The 20,912-nt window shown below is 40.1% G+C and overlaps 2 protein-coding genes across 5 annotated transcripts; both read left to right on the forward strand.

Annotated features, from left to right (window-relative positions):
* The first annotated feature begins 12,003 nt into the window (after window positions 1–12,003).
* On the forward strand, window positions 12,004–16,670 carry LOC147511251 (ras-related protein Rab7-like). Its single transcript, XM_086602973.1, has 7 exons — window positions 12,004–12,825; window positions 12,902–12,928; window positions 13,004–13,103; window positions 14,396–14,542; window positions 14,636–14,716; window positions 15,617–15,762; window positions 16,277–16,670. The coding sequence occupies exons 1-7, from the start codon at window positions 12,773–12,775 to the stop codon at window positions 16,347–16,349; spliced, it is 627 nt and encodes a 208-aa protein (XP_086459099.1). The 5' UTR covers window positions 12,004–12,772; the 3' UTR covers window positions 16,350–16,670.
* Window positions 16,671–17,391: 721 nt separating this feature from the next.
* Window positions 17,392–20,907, forward strand: LOC147511252 (uncharacterized). Of its 4 annotated transcripts, XR_015219299.1 has the most exons (3): window positions 17,453–17,861; window positions 19,810–20,324; window positions 20,547–20,907. XR_015219299.1 is itself a non-coding variant. In XM_086602977.1 (2 exons), exon 1 carries the CDS (start codon window positions 17,476–17,478, stop codon window positions 17,854–17,856), a length of 381 nt encoding a protein of 126 aa, XP_086459103.1. In that variant the 5' UTR covers window positions 17,392–17,475; the 3' UTR covers window positions 17,857–17,861; window positions 20,547–20,747. The 4 variants fall into 4 exon arrangements, 3 of the variants coding, with proteins under 3 accessions (XP_086459103.1, XP_086459101.1, XP_086459100.1); XM_086602977.1 differs by lacking the exon at window positions 19,810–20,324 and having other exon boundaries at window positions 17,392–17,861; window positions 20,547–20,747; XM_086602975.1 differs by lacking the exon at window positions 20,547–20,907 and having other exon boundaries at window positions 17,392–17,861; window positions 19,831–20,464.
* The last annotated feature ends 5 nt before the right edge of the window (window positions 20,908–20,912 follow it).

Below are 20,912 nucleotides of genomic sequence, written 5' to 3' on the forward strand. Positions count from 1 at the left end.
ACTGGCTTCTCGGATTATATTGTTCTGGGGAGCTCGTGGAATGATGAATGGTGGCTAACCGAGCTGGATTTTCTGAGTAGACTCAGCAACTCGGCTAGTAGACAAACTGGGGTTTGAGTTTGGTCGAGCAATTCGTCCTTTTGTCTTTATGAAATGCTTGTTTTTGCTTCTTCGTTTTGTTTAGCTCCTTGATGGTTTGAGTGTGCGATTCTTGATATTGTTGTAATTGTCCGGCTGTGTATGCGATCCTTAGTGAGAGTAGGTGAGGCTACGTAGCTTGTGAGTTTGAGTGAACGTTCTGCTTTTTAACCAATCTGAGCGTTTCAGGTCCAAATAGCAACAAGTATTAAGGCTATATAACCTAGGAGGTCGAGGGGGACGTCTTTTGCATATGAAGCGTTCTCCATTTAGCGTGTGCGTGGCACGTGTGGGAAAATGAACGGTTGGAGATACAAAATGATGGTTGCCAGGTGGCCTGACGTTTGGCGTGTCGATGTAATTATGATGTGCCTTGGGAAGGTACGTTACTTGAACATAAGAAGAACTGTTGCTAGAAGTTCAAGGGTATTTGCTCTCCCTTTTCTTCAAGCTGTTATGCAAGGTACTTGTCTCAGTCCTTTGCTTGTTGCAGGTAAGTGTCTTTCATTGTTTTTCCTTCCTTTTGAATAAGAGGCTTTGCTTTTATGTTAGTTTGCTGAACGTTGGGTTGTTTGTAGAATATACTATGGCCAGGTGATGTGGAAGTGCTGCTGACGATGGAAGGGCGAGGGAAACCTCTCCCCTTGTGATGGAAGATATTGAGTTCATGCCTCGTCGCCGGTGCGACCATGGCAAATGTAAGGCTATTGCTTCTGGTTTGAGAAATGCCAAACGGTCCAAGGTAGAGGGTCGATGTACTGCTGGTTCGCACGAGCGACCAGGAGGTATATTGTTCAGGTCCTTCAGTCGAGGAGATGGTAATGACCTGAACACGGAGGACCGCAGCGTGTTGGGTCGAGGACAAAGTGCAGCTGGTGAGAGCTCTATGAGGCGTACTGGCGATCTAGGGAGCGAACTCTTTTACACTGGGAAGACAGGAAAGAAACGTATGGTGAAATGTTCTGACTGTAGCTTCCACTTGGCACCCATAGCGACCTGCATTTTGGAAGGGATTGTGTTGGATGGCGATAAGGCAGAGCTTGAAGATGAAAACCTGGAGACGACTCTGAAGACCATGGACATGGCATGTTGTTTGGTGAGCTCTTTATTTGTACTGGTTTCTTGTTGCCTTGTTGTCGAATAAAACATTGATGTTCTATTTGTAGTTCCTTGCTGGGTATGATAGGTTAAAGAATACCGTCCAATGTACTGACAATGGCGAAAGCGATGTGAGCAAGGCTAAGGAAGAGCTGGTGAGGATACGAGCTGCATGGAGGCTGACAAGAAGAAGCTAAAGGCAGTGACGAAAAAGCATCAGGACGCGTTAGATGAGAGGTCGGTTCTAGTCAGCTCCATGATTGACCTGCGGGAGAAGTTGGCTGTAGTACGTGGCTGAGTACGCCAAGCATTGTCAAGGCATTGCACAAAAAGCGCAGAAAGTATATGACCGAGTATGTGAAGAATATGTTATGCTAGAGGAGACGTACTTTGAGCTAAAGGAGGAGCAAGATCATGGGGTTGTGGGTACAGCTGCACTTGTCGTACCAAGAGATGCGAGTAATGCTCCTTCAACCAGTGCCGCTCCTACTGATAAACACATTATTGCTGATGCTTAACTATGAGTGCTGGATTTGTCTTCTTGGAAGTAAGTTGTGAAATATTTTGAATGTTTTGGTTGTTCTCATCTTTGTAAGAGAGTTAAACTATAGAATTGGTTTCTCAGGCTTGCCTGGGCAGTTCGCCTTGTTTTACGGTTACATTGCTACAGAATGAATTGGTTTCCACGTAAGTGGCAGTTCCATATTTTCAAAAGTTGTACGCAGACCAATCTAGATTTATGGGTAAACCCAGCAGATCGGTAGATTTATGAACTGGTTTCCTGAGTTTGTTCAGGCAGTTTAACTTATGGATGTTATGGAATGCATGTAGTTTACTTATGTCCATCTGCTTGTACATATGGTTTGTCATTTCCTCGTTGCAGCCTAGGGTTGTAGGTCTACAATAAATGAGGCATGTAGAAGCTAAGAAGCCTAAGAGTTAGCTTAAGGAAGCATTCTGTTCGTAGAGAGCGTTCTCACTGAGTTAATTCTAGAATTGTAGGTTCTCAACTAGTGAGAATTGAGTAGAGCCTAGAGTTGTAGGTCGTCAACTAGTAAGAACTGTAGAGGCTATGGAGCCTGGTAGCTCGAGTGAGCGTGGTAGCTTAAGAAAACATGTTGCTCGCGGAGAGCGTGTTAGCTTAAGAAAGTGTGTTGCTCGCGGAGAGCGTTTTAGCTTAAGAAAGCTTGTTGCTCGAAGAAAGTGTGTTAGCTTAAGAAAGAGTGTTGCTCGCGGAGAGCGTGTTAGCTTAAGAAAGCTTGTTGCTCGCGGAGAGCGTGTTAAGTTAAGAAAGTGTGTTGCTCACGGAGAGCGTGTTAGCTTAAGAAAGCTTGTTGCTCGCGGAGAGTGTGTTAGCTTAAGAAAGCGTGTTGCTCGTGGAGAGCATGTTAGCTTAAGAAAACGTGTTGCTCGCGAAGAGCGTGTTACGTACGGCACGTTTGAACTCATGAGAGTGTTTGTGGCTCGCTTTTGCTGGTGGCTCTTTCAATGTGAGTGTCATGTCTGTTGGTGAACTTGAACGGAGTGGGTTGTGATAAGAAACATAAGTAAAGTATACCTAGTTTTGTGGTAAATAGAAATATAGATTGCAACACATTACACTTTTATTGATAAAATTTCTTTAACAAATAAGTGTTCCAAGGACGTGGTAATGGCTTCCTCTCTTTGGTCTTGATCCAGTACGCTCCATTACCGACGACGCGTTCCACTATGTACGGAACCTCCCATATTGGTGCTAGCTTAGAGTCATCTTGAGTCTTTTTCAGAACTAGGTCACCAGGGTGAAAGGATCGAGGATTGACTCGCTTATTGTATGACTTTTTTAGAGTCTGATGATAAACTGCTACTCTGATGGCTGCTAGGTTGCGGCGTTTTTCCAGTAAGTCAACCTCTCGGGCTAGGCGGAGTCATTCTGCCCAGATTCGACGAGTTCTGACCGGGTCGTTGTGACTATCAGTTCAATAGGAATAACGGCCTTCGTGCCATAACATAGTGAAAATGGCGACTCGCCTGTGCTAGAGCGAGATGTTGTTCGGTGAGCCCATAAGATGTTTTCCAACTGATTCAGCCATTGGCTTTTGTTCTTTTCAATCTTCTTCTTCAAATTTTCTAGAATTGCTTTGTTGCTAGCCTCTGCTTGGCCATTGCTCTGGGCGTACTGGGGAGTGGAAAATGCATGAACGATCTTCCACTTGGCCAGAAACTCCTTGACTGTTTTTCTCTTGAACTGGGAACCGTTGTCCATCACCAGTGTGTGTGGCAAGCCAAATCTGGCGATGATATGTGTTCAGATGAAGTTTCTGTCGTGTGACTCTTTGACATGAGCTAAAGGAATTGCTTCAACCCACTTAGTAAAGTAATCAGTTGTGGACAAGACGAACCGAAAGTCAATGCTTTTTTGTGGGATGAATGGTCCCATGATATCTAAGCCCCACATGTGAAATGGCCAAGGGCTGGCGATGTTAATTAACTCATGAGCTGGCTGGATGATATTGTGGCCAAAAGTCTAGCATTTGATGCATTCCTGGCCAGAAGTACCCCTGGGAGATCGCTTTGTGAGCCAAGGAGTGACCTCCAGCATGGTTCTCGCATTCACCCTCATGGATTTCTGCAAAAATCAACTGACCTTGTTCTGGGCTTATGCACCTCAAGTGAGGTCCGCCAGCAGACTTTCTGAATAGTTTGTTGTTGATTAGGTAGTAACGACGTGCCTGATATTGAACTTGTCTGGCTTTGGTAAGTTCTTCTGGGATTGTACCATGTTGGATGTACTCTATGATGGGCTACATCCATGTTTGATTTATCTGATTATCAGAGAGTGGGCGCATGTCACTGATTTCCAGGATGTGTTCAGTTTGGTAAGTAGGTCGGTCAATTACTTCAATGAGTAATTGTCTACGGATGCAGTTCGGTGTTTGAGTAGCCAGATAAACTAAACTGTCCGCGTGACAGTTCTCGTCACGCAAGAAGTGGTGTATGGTGGCTTTCTTAAAAGAAGAAAGTAACTGATAAACAACTTGAAGGTATTTAGAAAAGTTACTTTTATGGGTAGTGTACTCTTTAACAATTTGGTGAACAACCAGTTGCGAGTCACTAAAGACTTGAAGTTCCTGTACACCGAGCTGTAGTGCCATTCTGAGTCCCATGATTAATGCCTCATACTCCACTTCGTTGTTAGAGGTCACAAAGTCTATACGAACTAATTTCTCAACCATATATAGTTCCATCTGGGGATACTAATACGACTCCGATTCCACTTCCTCCGGGCATCCACAAAGAGTGACCAGATGGACTTGTCCTATTTTTTGTTGATGGATGGGATGTCTGTTTATGATTCCCAATTCAGGTCATCGACAGGAAAGTCTGCTAGAAAATCTACAACGACCTGTCCTTTCTGAGAAGTACGTGGGACGAACTCGATGTGATGCTCCCCAAGTTCTTCTGCCTATACAGCCATATATGCTAGTTGTTTTGTTTTCTTTAAGAAGGATATTTTTCAATGAGAGGTCGGTGAGTACTTTGATTGGGTGTGCTTGAAAATAAGGCCTGAACTTCCTTGCAGAGTATAGCAATGCGAGTACTGCTCTTTCAATGTAAGAGTAGTTCTTTTCAGCTGGTGTTAATGTCTTACTTGTGAAGTAGATCGACTTCTCTGAGTTGTTGTCCTCCTTGAAGAGAACCGAACTGATAGCAAAGTCTGACACTGCAAGGTAGAGCCCCAACGTTTTACCATCTGTTGGTTTTGCTAGGAAAAGTGGTGTTGTCAAGTATTCTTTGAGAGTAGAGAACGCTTGGTGGCACTGGTCACTCCATGATAATTGTTCCCCTTTTTTGAGAAGTTGCAGGAAAGGTCGACATTTGTCTAACGCCCTTGATATGAATCAGTTGAGTGCTACAACCATTCCTGATAGTTTCTATATTTGCTTCTTTGTCTTTGGATTGGGCATTTCCAAGAACGCTCGGATCTGGTCTGGATTGGCCTCGATCCCTCGTTGTGATACCTGATGATACCAAAGAAACTTTTCGGAAGACACTCCAAAAAGGCATTTTTCAGGATTTAGCTTCATCTGAGTTCGGCATAATCTGGAGAACGCCTGCTCAAGGTGAATGAGTTGGTCAACCGCTCTTTTGCTCTTGACCACCATGTCATCGATATAGACTTTCATGGTGTCCCCCAACATGTCCTGGAACATGTTAGTGAAGAGCCGTTGGTAGGTCGCTCCTGCGCTCTTGAAGCCGAACGGGAGGACGTTGTAGCAGTAGATTCCCTATTCTGTAATGAATAAAGTTTTCTCTTGATCTTCTTCAGCAAGTGGGATCTGGTTGTACCCACTGTATGCATCCATAAATGATAAGAGTTCATGGCCATAGGTCTGGTCCACAAGTCCATCGATTCTAGGTAAAGGGAAGCTATCTTTAGGCGTTTCTTGGTTGACATTAGTGAAGTTGACGCAGAGGCAAACTATGTCGTTCTTTTTTGGGACTGCTACTATGTTAGCAATCCAGTATGGGTAATCGACCTTCCGGATGAAGCTGACTTGCTTGAGTTTGTCGACCTCATTATTGATTGCTTTTTGAAATCTCAGGGATAACTTCCTAGGTCGTTGTCGAACTGGCCTAGCGTTAGGGTTGGCATTTAACTTATAACATGCAACACTAGGATCTATACCGGGTACATCGATGTACGACAAAGCGAAAACCTATTTATTCAATGACAAAAAGTTTACAAGGTGTGCTTTGAGGGTGGGGTCAAGGTTAGCCCCTACATAAACAAACTTGGGATCGTCTTCTGTTCCCAGATTCACTCGTTCTTTTTCTTTAGTTTGAACTGCTGCGTTTGAAGCTGAGGTGGCCTCCGTGGAGTTGGTCTCTGTGGTAACGACAATAGGGGCTGATATGACCTTTGTGGTCATGACAACAGGAGCTAGTGCGACCTTTGGGATCTTGACTGGTGGACTAACAGGAGCTGGGACGACCTCTGGGATCTTGACTGGTGGATTGAAAAAATCTTGGGCGACCTTTGGGGTCCTGACTGGCGGATTGACAGGAGCTTGGGAGACCTCTGGGGTCCTGACTGGCGGACTGACTTCTTTTATAAAGCCCCTAGCGTTCTGCTTTGGTGTTTTGGATTTGACCTCAGCGATTAAATCTTTGGCCATCGTGTAGCTGGTGGGCTCGCACTTAGTGCTGATAGAAGGGCCAGCGGACTTGCTCGCTGAGAGGATCTGGTTGCAGTGATAAGCCTCGAGCTGATTGCTGCGAAGCTCCATCATACCCCTAGGGCCTGGAAAGCGGAGTACCTGATGTAGTGTTGATGGTATAGCTTGCATTTGATGGATCCAGCGATGTCCTAGGATGGCATTGTAGGACGAGTGGATGTCTAGAACACTGAAATGCGTGTTGAAGCTGACTTTGTCCTCCCTGGATCCAACGGAGACCGGGATTATGATGTCACCAATTCGGTCGGCTCGGGAGGCATTGAATCTATAGAGAGGGGCTATTGGATCTATGAAGACCGATTTGGACAAGTTCATCTCTTTGATGGTATGATAGAACAAGATGTCACCACCTAACTACCGGGATCTATCGGGGACCGTTTATTTATCCGGTCGCTGATTTTGACATGGACAACTAGGGCATCATTATGAGGGAGGCAAACCTTGTTGAGGTCGGCCTCTATGAAAGTTATATTACCTGAACTGCGTGGGACAGGTGCGGCCTGCGAAGAGAACTGGTAGACTTCTTGGAGAGCGCCTACGCCCCTCCTTTTTTCTCTAGAAGATGTAATAGAATCATCCTGGAATGTGATCATGTGTACCGTTCTGTCGTTATATCTGTCTGACGAGTGATGACGGCGTTCATGACGGGAACGGTCGCTGAGGCGTCCTCTGCTATGGGAGTGAGCTTGTACACTATGGCGATTATGGCGAGCTGGAGATCTACTACGCTCTCTGCGAGCCATGAGCTGATGGCGCAGGTCGCCATCAGTGATATTGGTATAATGCTTGATATGTCCCAACTCGACGAGGCCCTGGAGGTAGTGTTTGATCCCCCAGCACTCATCGGTGTCATGACACTTTGCTCTATGGAAGGAACAATAAGGCTTGCCAGGTCGATCTTCTGGTTGACGTACGTCAAGTCGGTAATATGCAGCTTTCTTGATCTTGTCCAGTATGTAATTGAGAGATCGGGTGAGTACGGCCGAACTTCGCGGCTATTTTTTGGTCCGTTTCCGATCTTTATCTATCTTTATGCGGGTCGCTTTTTTGAAGGTGGGGCGTCATTAGAGATCGCTGCCACTTCTTGTTCTTCTGTTAATCCATGACGTTTCAGGTCTTTTTGCAATTTGATGTACTTGTCTACCTCGAGCCGCATAACTTCGGACAAAGTTTCGGACGCGTTCTTTCATGAGTGATCCGGAGGCGTTGGTTGCTTTTCGGCAAAGCGTTGGAGAATGCCAATATTGCAAATGACTCTTAAGGCCACTTTCAATGCCAAGTAGTTCGGTTTTGAACCTACCTAAGAAGGCGCAGATGGTTTCATCTTCGCCTAGTGAAAGCTAGAATAGTGAATCTAGATCTGCTTTTTTACGCCTGTTGTGGATGGGTGGCTAGTGAATAAATCGGTGAGATTTTTGAAGTTCTTTATCGAGTCCGGCTCAAGTGAAAAGAACCAATCGAGAGCGCCATCCTGCAGGCTAGCGGGAAATAGACGGCAGTGGAGATGATCGAACTCCTGGGCACTATAGAGCGCAAAGCTCTGAATGTAGCGAGCTACGTGTTGAACTGGACACGTGCTGCCATAGTACATTGCGAAGTTTGGTTGGACGAAATCTGGAAGGGAAGGTTTACTAAGTACCTCAGCAGTGAAAGGGGATGCTTGGTACGTCTTTAACATCTTCTGAACGATCTGGGTGGTGTCCTTCTTGACTACACTCTGATCTATTCTTTGTCACAGCTCGTTAATCTGCTGATTGACTTCGTTGATATCGTCCTCTGCTAAAGCACCAGGTGGAGTTTGCGCGTTCACTTGTGCTTTCAAAGCAACATTCTCCTGCCTGAGCAGGGTGATGTGCTCATTCATTGTACCTAATTGACTTGCTATGCCCTGGATTTGAGCTTTGAGACTTGCCATGCTTCGTGGGCTTGAGTATTTTTGTTTTTGTAAAGTGGTTTCTCAAGAAATCGAGACCACAGACGGCGCCAATGTAAAGGTGTGATTTAGTTTCACCAAACAAATGTAATTAGGGGAAGAATGGATTTGGAAATGGGAAAGACCGAGTTCGTTGTTGAGCGAATTGCCTACGTATCTATCTCTCACTTCTGGGGGGAGAGTAGAATCAGGTCTGGCGTAGTTCATGTAGGGGGTATTTATAACTGGTGAACGTGGAGATCTATCCAACATGTGTACTGACAACCACAAATGTATAACTGAGATTGAGAAGGAGTGTTGGAATGGTGTGGGTAGGAATTCTGTAATGATGGGGAGTGGTTACAGTGGTTCGTAATTTGCGGTAATGGAATGTGTAATTACGGCTTTGGCAATGATTGCTTTTAGAAGATAGGTGGTGTCACGAAATAGAACGCTCTGCATGAGGATGTGCGAGTTGATCTGTTCTGGAGCGATCTCATAGCTCGGGTGTAAGATAATGATGTAGGTCGCTCTGAAGGCAGTTCAGGGAACGAAGTAAAAGGTCGATATGGTATTTCCACTATGCTGGACACATGCTTGATATTCCTGAATGAGAATATCACTCCCTCACAGTGCTTTTGTGAAAGGGAGAAGTATTGGAGACAATGTGGGACAGGCAAGTGAAGTGTGTCATAGGATGAATAAGATGGTGAAACATAAGCAAAAGTGTATGGGTTTGAAAGTTGACATGGCTAAGGCATACGATCATAATGAATGGGGTTTCTTGGATAAGATTTTTGAGAAACTAGGTTTCTCCAGTAAATGGAGAGCCGTGGTTAATGCTTGCTTGTTTACAATATCCTTCAGGGTTTTGCTTAATGGCTCGCCTTCACAACACATCTTTCCTCAGAGAGGGCTTAGGCAAGGGGATCTACTGTCCCCTTACTTGTTCATTATAGCTTCTGAAGCCCTCTTAAGGTTAGTGGTTAGAGGTGAGGATGACCATTTGATTAGTGGCATTAAAATCAGAAGAAACTCCCCATCCATATCTCATTTGCTTTATCCAGATGACTTAATCTTGTTTTGCAAAGCTTCCCTTAATGAGGCTGGTAATCTTTAAAGTATTCTCAACAAGTATTGTGACTCTTCCGGGCAAAAAGTAAACTTTGATAAGTCAAACATCTTTTTTAGTAAAAATGTTCACAACATTCACCAGAAGTCACTCAAAAGGTTTTGGAAGGTTCGAATGTTCAATACTAAGGAAAAATACCTTGGTGTGCCTATTTTGCTTTCAAGCAAAAAAGGTGAGGACTTTGACTATATTGTAGATAAAGTTCACTCTAAGATCAAAAGTTGGAGAGCAAAAGTGCTCTCTCAAGCTGGTTGAACAATCTTAATTAAGGCTGTAGCTCAAGCCATACCCTTGTACACTATGTCAACATATGCTCTACCCATGAGCACTTGTGACAAGTTGGATAAGGTGTGTAGGGATTTTTGGTGGAATGGTTTTGATGAATCCAATGCTATACATATTATAAATTGGGACAAGTTATGTACACCAAAATCTAGAGGGGGTTAGGGTTTAAGAAAGCTGCGGATATGAATAAGGCCTTGTTAAGCCAAATATGGCTGGAGAACTTTTCATGACCCTGATTCCCTCTGGACTAGATCTTTTAAAGCCATATACCATAACTGGTGGCCTAAAGATGGTATTAGGCATGTTCCACCTGATGCTTCTTTCTTTTGGAAAGGTCTTTCAAAATCTCTAGAGTTTCAATCTCAGAGTTTCTGAGTTGAGAACTAATGATATGATAGGCTTGATTGGGAACTTGCCCATGATTAATGAGATTTTCCCTATACCTTTGGTAAATGTCATTCTCCCCACAAATGTGAGACCTACTGCAAGAAAGGATAAGTTGATATGGTTCAATTCTGACAAAGGCAAGTTCTTAGTTAAAGATGCCTACAAAGCTCTTACTGAAAACAAAGGCCAAGCACAATGCTCTAGCTTCAGTAACCTCACCATTAAGAGGAGATACTCTAAAGTTTGGTGGCAAGGACTTAAACCTTACATGCCCTTTCTATTGGGAAAAAGCATAAACAACTCAGCATATTCTCTTCAGTTGTGAATGGATAAGGGGTGTATGGTTTCCTCTATTATTGCCATCAAAACTGATGTATACAAACACTGAAACCTTATGAACTGGATTAATGAGATCATGCACTAGTGTGATAGCAAGGAGGAGAATGTGGAAAGATTGGGACTCTATATGCTTGCACCCTCATGTAACACATCTGGAAACAAAGGAATGAGATTAAGTTTGGGGAAGGGAAAGCTAATAGAGAAACCATACTCAGAGCAACAGTGTGTACCTGGGCAAGAAGCAATGAGGCCTTTGGTGTTAGTCAAAGAGACAGTCACCAAGGCAGTCAGGCAGTATCTCTGAACACTTCGTCTTTGGTTTCTCACTATGGCAATGTTGAAAATAGAACTGCACAAGATACCAACACTAGAAATCTATCAAATAGAGGGGGTACTAGTAGCAGTAGAACTGATGAAAGTTATAATATGCCTTTAACAAGGATAGTGGAGAAGCAGCTGGAGCAGTTCTTAGGAATGAGCAGGGGCAGATTTTGGGAGCAGCTTACAGAAGTTTCAAAGCTAAGGATGTGATGGAAGCTGAGACTAAAGTAGCAGAAGTTGCAGCTTTGCTGGTAACCAGACTTGGAGTGGCAAGAATGGAGTTTTGTGGAGACAACAAACAAGTCATGCAAGCATTGAAGGAATCGTTGGAGGATTTCTGATGGGGTATGTCACCCATTAGAGACTTTATTTTAGATATCCTATCTAGAAGTATATGTCATTTCCTGTGGATCAGTAGGTTGGAAAATTTTGTAGCACAAGATTTGGCAAGATGGGCATTGCATGACAGCCTAGGCCCATTACCAAACCTTTTCTCTGATTGTAATGAACTGGTTTTCCTATTTAAAGTAATATATGGTAGTCGTTATCGAAAAAAAAAGAAAATACCACGTTTAAAACAGTCCGTGGAAAAGGAAATACTACCACTTAAGCCTATGAACTTGCTAAAATATTTCACTTTACCCCATATACTCTTTTTTAGAGCGTGCAAACCACCTTAAACTTGTAATGAAGTTCTATTTTACCTATCCGACCCATTTCAGGCACCGGATTGCTGATGTGTCTTATTTTACGCCTACGTGTTTTTTGTTTATTATTCTAAAAATAAGAAAATAAAAATTACATAAGCAAATAATACACCTCATCCTCCCTCACATGCTCCGCATGTGATCCGACACAGAATATTGACACATTTATCCGACACAGTGATGTAGCAGATGATACATGTCTTGTAGCATCGTGCTACACGTCATGTATCTTCGTGATACATGTCATGTGTCATTGTATAAAAGGGTATTATCATGATGATACATGACATGTGTCATCCGCCACATCACTGTAATGGATGAATATGTCAATTTCCTGTGGTCAGAGTATAATTATTGGAGAAAACAACCATTCTTTGATACAAATTAAACTAAATTCGATTACAATGACGGAGAAAAAGACAAACAACCACACATAGAAATAACTGCTACATAGAAGTGTAATTCACTTCAATGAAACCAACTAAATTTTTTTTCGCTAATCAATAAAACCAACTAAATACAATCACAAAAAGAAGAATAACTATAAACCATTTTTTCATTTCGTTATTCTTCTTCAGCTGGGAATTTTTCTTCTTCAACTCTTCCACTGTTTTCTTAAGCGCCAAATTTTCCAATATATATGCAGGAGGAAGTTTGCGTGGATCAACCCAATTGAAGTACTTGCATTTTTTATTATTGTTCCAATTTATACACCCCCAAAACTTCCTTCATTCTATAGTTCTCTTCAGTCCAAGATGTTCAAAGAGGAAATTCAACTACACACTCACACAAAGCCGACAAATTGATTGATTGCGAAGACATTGTTTCAATATATAGAAACAAAACCACACAAAATAGGTAAAACAATTTAGAACAAGGATATATTTGAAGCTTAGATTTGAACTAGGGAACAAGTTTGGAGAACAAATTTTTTTTGTTTTTGATATATAGAGTTGGGTCGATTTTATTAGACTCACCTCACTGAAGAGCACATGAGGAATTCCTATTTTCTTATTTTTGGAATAATAGGCAAAAACAAGTTGATAAGCATAAGAGGTAGTATTGCCACGTGGAAACTAGTGGGTCCCAGCGACAATCAGCTAAGAAAAACCCAATTACGTTACAGGGGGGGTATATTCGGGAATTTAAAAAAGAAGTTATAATAATAATAATAAAACCGTCTTCAACTTTCTCTCTGACAAAACTTTGAAGGGTCTAGAAATTCTCTGAATCGATGGCGTCAAGAAGACGTATGTTATTAAAGGTCATAATTCTCGGTGACAGTGGGTAAGTGGTATCCTACTTTTATATTTATTATTATAAATTTATGACTAATTTTCAATCTGTTTTGTGTTTTTGACAGAGTTGGAAAGACATCTTTGATGAATCAGTATCCTTTTCTTTTTTTTTTTTTTTTTCAATTTTGATTTGATTTGCCTGCCTTAAATCAAGTGTTTTTTTTTAGATATGTAAATCGGAAGTTTAGTAATCAGTATAAAGCAACTATTGGAGCTGATTTTTTGACTAAAGAAGTTCAATTTGAGGATAGGCTCTTCACATTGCAGGTGATTTTGAAATTTCGATAAATTAAGTGAAATTTATGCAACTGTTACTTGTTTCGATAAATTATGTTCAATTGATAGGTTGAAGTACACGTTTCTTTGTTAGTTGAGAGAGACCAAATTAATTGTATGCATTGGTTAGTGACCATGTGAATTACAGCCTGTACAATTTTTTTTTTTTTTTTTTTTTTTTGTTTTTCAATTTTGTTCATTTAATTATTTTAACAACCGAGAGTATGATAACTACAATGCAAGATGTTTGGACTCTACAAATTATGTACACCTGTGAACTGTTTGGATTTAGTTGACCCATCCACGGAATATTCCGCCTTCTTTGGCCTCTGTGATTAGTGAAGTGAGGGATCTATGTCTGTTTCAAGTCATTCCTGCCACGGTTTTAGCTACTCAGGAAATCAACCAGTGCCCAAGTGATTGAACTGATTGGTTCAGTTGTGTTAGATTTTTCAGATTACTAGGATCACGGTTTTTAGTGGAGCTTGTTATATAGTTAATGATGAAATTGTAGGGTGAGATTGTGATAATCCATTCTAATATTTAGAAAATTTATAAAATGTGAGCAAATTCAGAGAATTTTGTTAAGTAATGAATATATGTAAATTTAAAAGTGTGTATTAATATGATGAAATATACAAGTGTATTAATAACATGTGAATTGTTGAAATAGACGCGCCTTAAAAACAAATATGAAAAGTTGAATTTCATAGCTTGCATTTGGTGTTACATACGTACAGCTGGGTTTAGTTAAGGATTGGAATGTCGGACACAAGTGCGGCTCTCTTCTAAAGTACCCATTCAATGGGTCTTTGCATCATTTTCATTCTAATTCATTATTCATAACAATATTATTCTTTTCTTATCCTTTCTTCACCAGTTATTATAATTAGTAGAAATTTGTCACTATGATGGTAAGAAGGTTGTGTGAACCCTCTTTTACAATAGCCTTGTACTTTTCCCATTTTTCTCAATCTTACATAGCTTCATAATATATGGGATCCCAGATGATGGGTTCTTCCATTTTTGAGTGGTAAGAGAATCTAAGCAGTATGCTAAGAATAGAAAACCTTGATGATCAGTAAGACATCCTATGCAGTAATAGGTGTAGGCTCTGGGTTGTCTGCATTTGTGCCCAGGTGACGATGCAGTATTCAAAGAGGGGAGTTTGAATTGTCTCTAGGCGCCTTTTGACTGTGTGGATGAGAGGTGGACTATGCGTGAAGAGATTGATGTTAAGACCTTATTTTGGTACTGAATTGACTTCTTGTCTTAATGGTCAGATATGGGATACAGCTGGCCAAGAAAGGTTTCAAAGCCTAGGTGTGGCATTTTACCGTGGTGCAGACTGCTGTGTTCTTGTGTATGATGTAAATGTTGCAAAGTCATTTGAGAACCTCAACAATTGGCGGGAGGAGTTTCTGATTCAGGTGGGTTTTTGTAATTTTTTACACTCCAAAGCGTCTGAATGTTACGGAATTGAATGTTAATTCGTTTTTTTTTTTTTTTAATGTAATATCCAGGCAAGTCCTTCAGACCCTGAGAACTTCCCATTTGTGGTCCTTGGGAACAAGATAGATGTTGATGGTGGCAATAGTCGCGTGGTATGCTTTTCTCCCTTATCTTTTCTGTGTTCTTATTTTTTAATGGAAAATATAGCAGGTCTTATAAAATGATATATGATAAATACAGTTATAGGTTTAAGTCATGCCTTACTCCAGGCACTAAAGCCCAGAAAAAAACATACTCCTTTATATATACGGAGTCGCCAAGATGGATATATGTGCCCATACCTTTGGCCTGAGTAATGCATTATTACATAACATTTTACCAGTATTCATTAACCAACATCAAATTAGTATGTTAGTGTGTTTTTAACTGTGCATCAAGTCACGCGTTTAATGCTTTTAGAGTAGCAAGTATCACAATTTTTAAATATCCACGTGAAAAAAATGCATAGATGGGAAAGTGAAATGTGAAACCTGCAAAGCATGGATACAATCAATTCTGAAAGGCATTTTAATGAATATCATTTGCTTAATTGTGCAAATTTTACTTGAAATCAATGTCATGAGGGGGAACATTTTTCTTATAAGGAGGAATTATTAATATAGGAAGTTTCAAAATCCTAATACAGTTATAAGATTTTATTGATGACTAGCGTCACAATGCTAATCTTGAAAAGCTAAAAGCACTTGGTTTCTTGGTTCCTTTACTCTGAAGTAGAGCCTGCCAATGTCTTGCCAATTACCAAATAAAGATAAATGCGACTAGTTTTGTTAACTTTTTTATATTTTGCAAATTCCAAATTACGTTTCGTTCTGATTGATTGGAGGAAAATTTGGCCCAAGTGGTTCTTAATTTCTTGTGCCTTGCTCCATGTCTTTTTACTGAAACACTGTATATGACCAAACCAGTTAACTCTTTTCCTGCTTGTGTTTATGCTTACCAAATTTCGCTATGTAATGTGCTTTAAAATATTGGGTCTTTCTTTTCACTCATAGGTGTCTGAGAAGAAGGCCAAAGCATGGTGTGCTTCCAAGGGGAACATTCCTTACTTTGAGACATCTGCAAAAGAGGGATTCAATGTGGAAGCAGCTTTTCAGTGTATAGCAAAGAATGCGCTAAAGAATGAACCTGAAGAAGAAATGTGAGTCCCAAAATCCCTTTACATTCTTGCTCTTATAGTCTGATACTTCATTTTGTTTGACCGCCTTGTCGTACTATTACTGCATGACTGCCTACCAGCTTAGTCCCATTACTTTTTTGTACCAATATATATGCTGCGTATCGAAATCTTTTTCTTGTATGATGGCCCATGAGAGTAGACAGATGAGGACTGCCCAGCTGACAACTAATGCTGAATGTTGTCAAACATTTTAGACTTAGGATGTTGAAAACATGGCTCGACTAGAATTCAGTTTAGTTGTTCAGTTATAATTGCTTAGGATACTCGATAAGATGATGATGTTTATCAGAGGCACCCATTAAAAGCCAGGAAACTTGTGTTGAAACTTTCTTTAGATTGATTGATCTCATAGTGAATTACTGGTATTTTGTGACAATACTATTTGAGTTCTCGCTGGAACCATGCAAAGTTGATCTGTAAGCAAGCTTTATGATTTTTTTTTTCTCAAGTAACCTGTTTATTGGTGATGATGAAGGTACCTCCCTGACACCATTGACGTCGCTGATGGTGGAGGCCGGCAACAGAGATCTACAGGTTGTGAATGCTGAATTGATTGGGCAGGCCAACTTTGTTTTAGGAAGGCAAGGAACACTGCATATATGCCTTCCCTATTCATTATGTCCTGATACATTCGTGGAGATTGTTTATTTAGATTATGTATGTATATTAGAGAGGGACTGAAGTTGTATTTATTCCCATCTCTCTACACTTATGTGTCATTTTTCAGTTTTTGAAAACCTATTGGTGTTTTGTTGTCGGTCTTTTTTTGTTATTTCATTTCTGTTGGTATTGTGTTTGTAGTCGTGTCAGAATCCCTCTGTATGATGTAGGGTTGGTCTAAATTATATCAAAATTTGAACCTTTGTTTAGCTGCTCATTATTTACTTCTGAAACTGTTTGTTATCAATACTACTTGAGGATGTTTATCATAATCTTCGGATTTGCTCATGGCAAATTGATTAGAGGTATCCTCCAAATCTCCAATAAATTTCGTCTGAACAATGAATGGGATGCATGTATCCAAAATTAGCATTTATAGCACGCATGTTGTCTGCTAAAAATTTGTAAGATTGTTTGATATTGCTGATGACTTCTGCTAAAGAGGTGTATCAAGTAGTGAAAGGCTGAATGCGGTCGAAAGACTAACAGCAGTATATATCCGACAAGAAGGAAATTGGAGCGCCCAGAAATTGGAATTGACTGCGTTCAGGAGCATTGCCATCGTCATTCAGATGCATATACTAGAGAAAAGTGAAAAACCTTGATTAAATTATTGAGGATGACTTCAACTACATGAAGGATCATGGACCTTGAAAGTTATCTTTGTTGTAAAAGTTAACTTTTCCTTCGTAAATTGACCAATAATTACAGTTTTAAGACAAAAACGGACTGATATCAGCATCTATCATTAATAATTTTGCTATAAGGATATTTTCTATATTTTTCGGTTGAGGTCAGCAAGTTATTTTTTATTAATACTAATTATGACCTTTTCTGATATATATACAAACACCACTATGTATGTATGATATACACTGTATATGTATGTGTATAACACACATACAAACATCATTATGCATATGTATATATGTACATGGATATGGGATCTGTCCTTGAGCCATAATTATCTGCCCGATCCAAAGGCACCAGCACTAATAAATTGGTATTTAGAGTATGGAGGCAGCAGCAGCAAAAGAAGAAAAGTCAATTCTAGGAAGCATCCGTGCACCAAGGCTAGAAGACGCAGGTTTAGAGGACTCTGCACTCTCACCCAACTCCATCAAACAAGCTTTCTTCAAAGCAGCTAACTCCCTCCGCGAACAAACAACAAATGCTTCGGCTGGAAACCCTGGTTCATGTGGGAATCAGAAAGGAGAAGTTGGTTTACTAGGTGTGAAAGCTGGAGGAAATGAGGATGGGGAGAATGGGTTTGATAAGTTAGTGGGTTTGGATGGAAAGAAAGCGTGTGTTGATGGTTTACAAGGGTTGAAGATAAATGAAGATGATGACAAGGAAGGGAAAGAAGAAGCCATTTTAGTTGAAGCTTTTATATGAATTATGTAAGTCTCTAGATTGGTTTTTTTTTGTTTTTTCTTCTCCTTCATGTAAGTTAATGTTGTTGTATTAGTTTACTATGAAAATATGAATGTAGTGAGTTGAGTTTACTCCCTTTTTGTGCAATTTATCTGTGATTTCTCAGTTACTACATTGCATAATCGATTGAGCTTAGAACCAAGATTTTTGAGTTTGACCATACCTCTATCTTGGAATCAATGAAGAATGAGTTAATACTTAACAGCCACCGTCCTTCTAATAGAGTCCAAACCTCATTAGTATTATGCTACCTCATTAGTATCTATGAGAATCTCATTGTACAATATGCTAGTAGATGCCATGTGGCTCGAACTGGTCGCCTCTCTGACCACTGAAAACTGTTCGAGCTCTGGTCCTCAGTTTCAACCTGGACTTGTATCTTGGCATCTCATCTTCTCACTATTATCAATAAACTCTTTCTTACTTGTGACTTTGTGAGTAGTTTGAATCATGCCATGATTGTCCTGAGCTTGTACTTGGTGCGAAAATAAGCTCTTGCCTTCCGTCGTTAACCCTCTTATTGTCCTTCTTTCTTGTTTCCCTAGTGTTTGTCTCCAGTTAGGACACGAGTTGGACTTTCGTTGGCAAAGCTATCATTGTGATCCCTTTTTTACCACATCATTCATTCTTCTTGTTGTTCACTTTCGTAATCGTAGCAACGCTTAATGTACATTCACCCAAGATAAGCTTTTAGCAGAGTATGATAATGAGAAGCCCTTTCATGACTGTTCTTTTTTGCTTACACCAACTGTAAACCTAACCGTCCTTGGCGCTTTTTGTAATTGCTAAGGCAATGAGAAACCTCATTTTGGTTTTGACGAGACCAATTAAATCGGAAACTGCAGGGAGTTTGGAGAAGTACGTTTTGATCATTTTGTGGCTCTGAGATTTCTTGTTTTATGTAGATTCTAGTTATACGTTAACTCGACGTCAATAACTTTCATTTAGGAGACATTAACCTTTTATGGATGACTTTAAAATTGAACGCGGTAAATATATATATATATATATATATATATATATATATATATATATATATATATATATATATATATTTTACGTTCAATTTTAAAGTCATGGATGTCTCCTAAATGAAAATTGACGCCGAAGTTAACGATAACTAGAATCTACATAAAAATAATATATATATATATATATATATATATATATATATATATATATATATATATATATATATATATATATATATATATGGCTTAAAGCATAAATGAATCTCTAGCTTTTCCACCTCCTGCCTTTGACCAAAGGTGATGTCAAAGTCCCTCTATGACTAGTTTAGCATGTAAAAATGCTCTGAAAATGTACATGAAAACACATTTCCTGATTTGATAAAGACGACATGTTGCACATTTAAATGATTGAAGACTTGAATTTTTTTCTTTTTGATGGTGAATTGAAGACTTGGATTACTTGACGAGTATTCTGAAATTGTGCTGTTTCGATGGTATTGCTGTAGCAACTCCATAGGATTTTATTTTTCTTTGCTCATGAAATTATGTTGTATGTCTATTGAGTCTTACCCTGTGATGTTTAATATATTGAGTCTTACCCTGCGATGTTTAATATATTCTTAACACAATGGTGCAAATTAGAATGTACAGCTTTGCAGTTTTGCTCCACTTCATATACCCAATAGATTCTGGATAGACCTCATTGTCAGAGTGTCAGACACTAGAAGTGGCTTTCGCGAGTTTGGTACACAAGGCCTTAATACTTTGATGAGTTTGATCACAATCTGCTTTGGCTGTGAGTTTATTTATTTAGAAGAGATCAGTTATGGTCTTTTGAATTGAAAGACCGCATGATACAAGTCTTTAGTAACCTATTTTTTCCCATGTTACCTCTCTCTCTCTGTACAATGCTTAAAGATAACGGAACAGATTAATGATACAGGTAATCTGCCGTCTTCCTCAGATTTCGAGTTGCTCCTTGGTGCAATGGCATGAGCAATGTGTTTCTGCCAATCGTTTGAGCAACCTGCAACATTATTGGAAAATAATGTGTTCTTTCACTAGAAGGGAACAAGAGAACAACAAGTAACTAGAATATCCATTTGGCACCTGGCCAGCCCAAGCCCGATTCTCAGGCTTTGAATGGGTTTCGAGTTACCAGAATGATGCCGAGATTGATATGGGCGGTTACCCAGGACCAAGGTCCACAATGCTCTAAGAAATCTATAATGCTGATGAGAATGTGTCTGCTTGTGGTTCAGTTATAGCTAGATGATGCCGTTCTACTGATGACTGATCTTCTGATGACGTTTTGCTTTAAACAAGATTTGTCGTGTGTACCAGAGGCTTGATGAGTTGACATATTCTTCTTCTAATTTTTTTCAATCATCTTTCTTTTAGTAGAGATGTTGTTAACACGGTCCCTTTTGGTACACAGATATTTTGCTGTTCATAAAGGTAAACTGGTAACAGTAGATAATAGTCATAATACTTCGTTTATAAGATTGTTGTCAGGGCCTCTGAGGAAGTCGATGTAACAAGGTTCATTCCTTGAGATTGGTTTTAATAAACAAAGAATTGTATAATGATTTTCGTCAGTAAGGTCCAAGTAAAATCTTGTATATACTCAATACCAGAACTGAATACCTAATGCTTCTTTCGTTTGGCATCTTCATATAGATAAGAAGCAAAAAGTTGGATTTCCGCTTCATCACCAAAACCAGGCATGCTCTTCTGAAGCTTGAGGCACGCAGCTGGCCCAGGGATACCGTGCAGACAAACAATGGTGACATCCTTATCACAGAGCACAAGAGGGTGCTACAAACCAAGACGTGTAGTCTCCATCTCCTTTTTGGTTATAAAGCAGAATTGTACAGTTCATTTTAATATTCTTTTCCCAGAAACTTCTAACAGGAAATCTTAGAAATGTTGAAGTTGATGACCATAAGCGAAAACAATGTCTCAAGGCCAGCACTAGCCAAGTTGTCTGTACTGTAGTCGATGGTTAAACATACAAAAATAAAGAGACTTTCTTGGTGAATGCGC

This window comes from Coptis chinensis, chromosome 3 (genome assembly GCF_015680905.1).
Source record: "Coptis chinensis isolate HL-2020 chromosome 3, ASM1568090v1, whole genome shotgun sequence".
NCBI lineage: Eukaryota > Viridiplantae > Streptophyta > Magnoliopsida > Ranunculales > Ranunculaceae > Coptis > Coptis chinensis.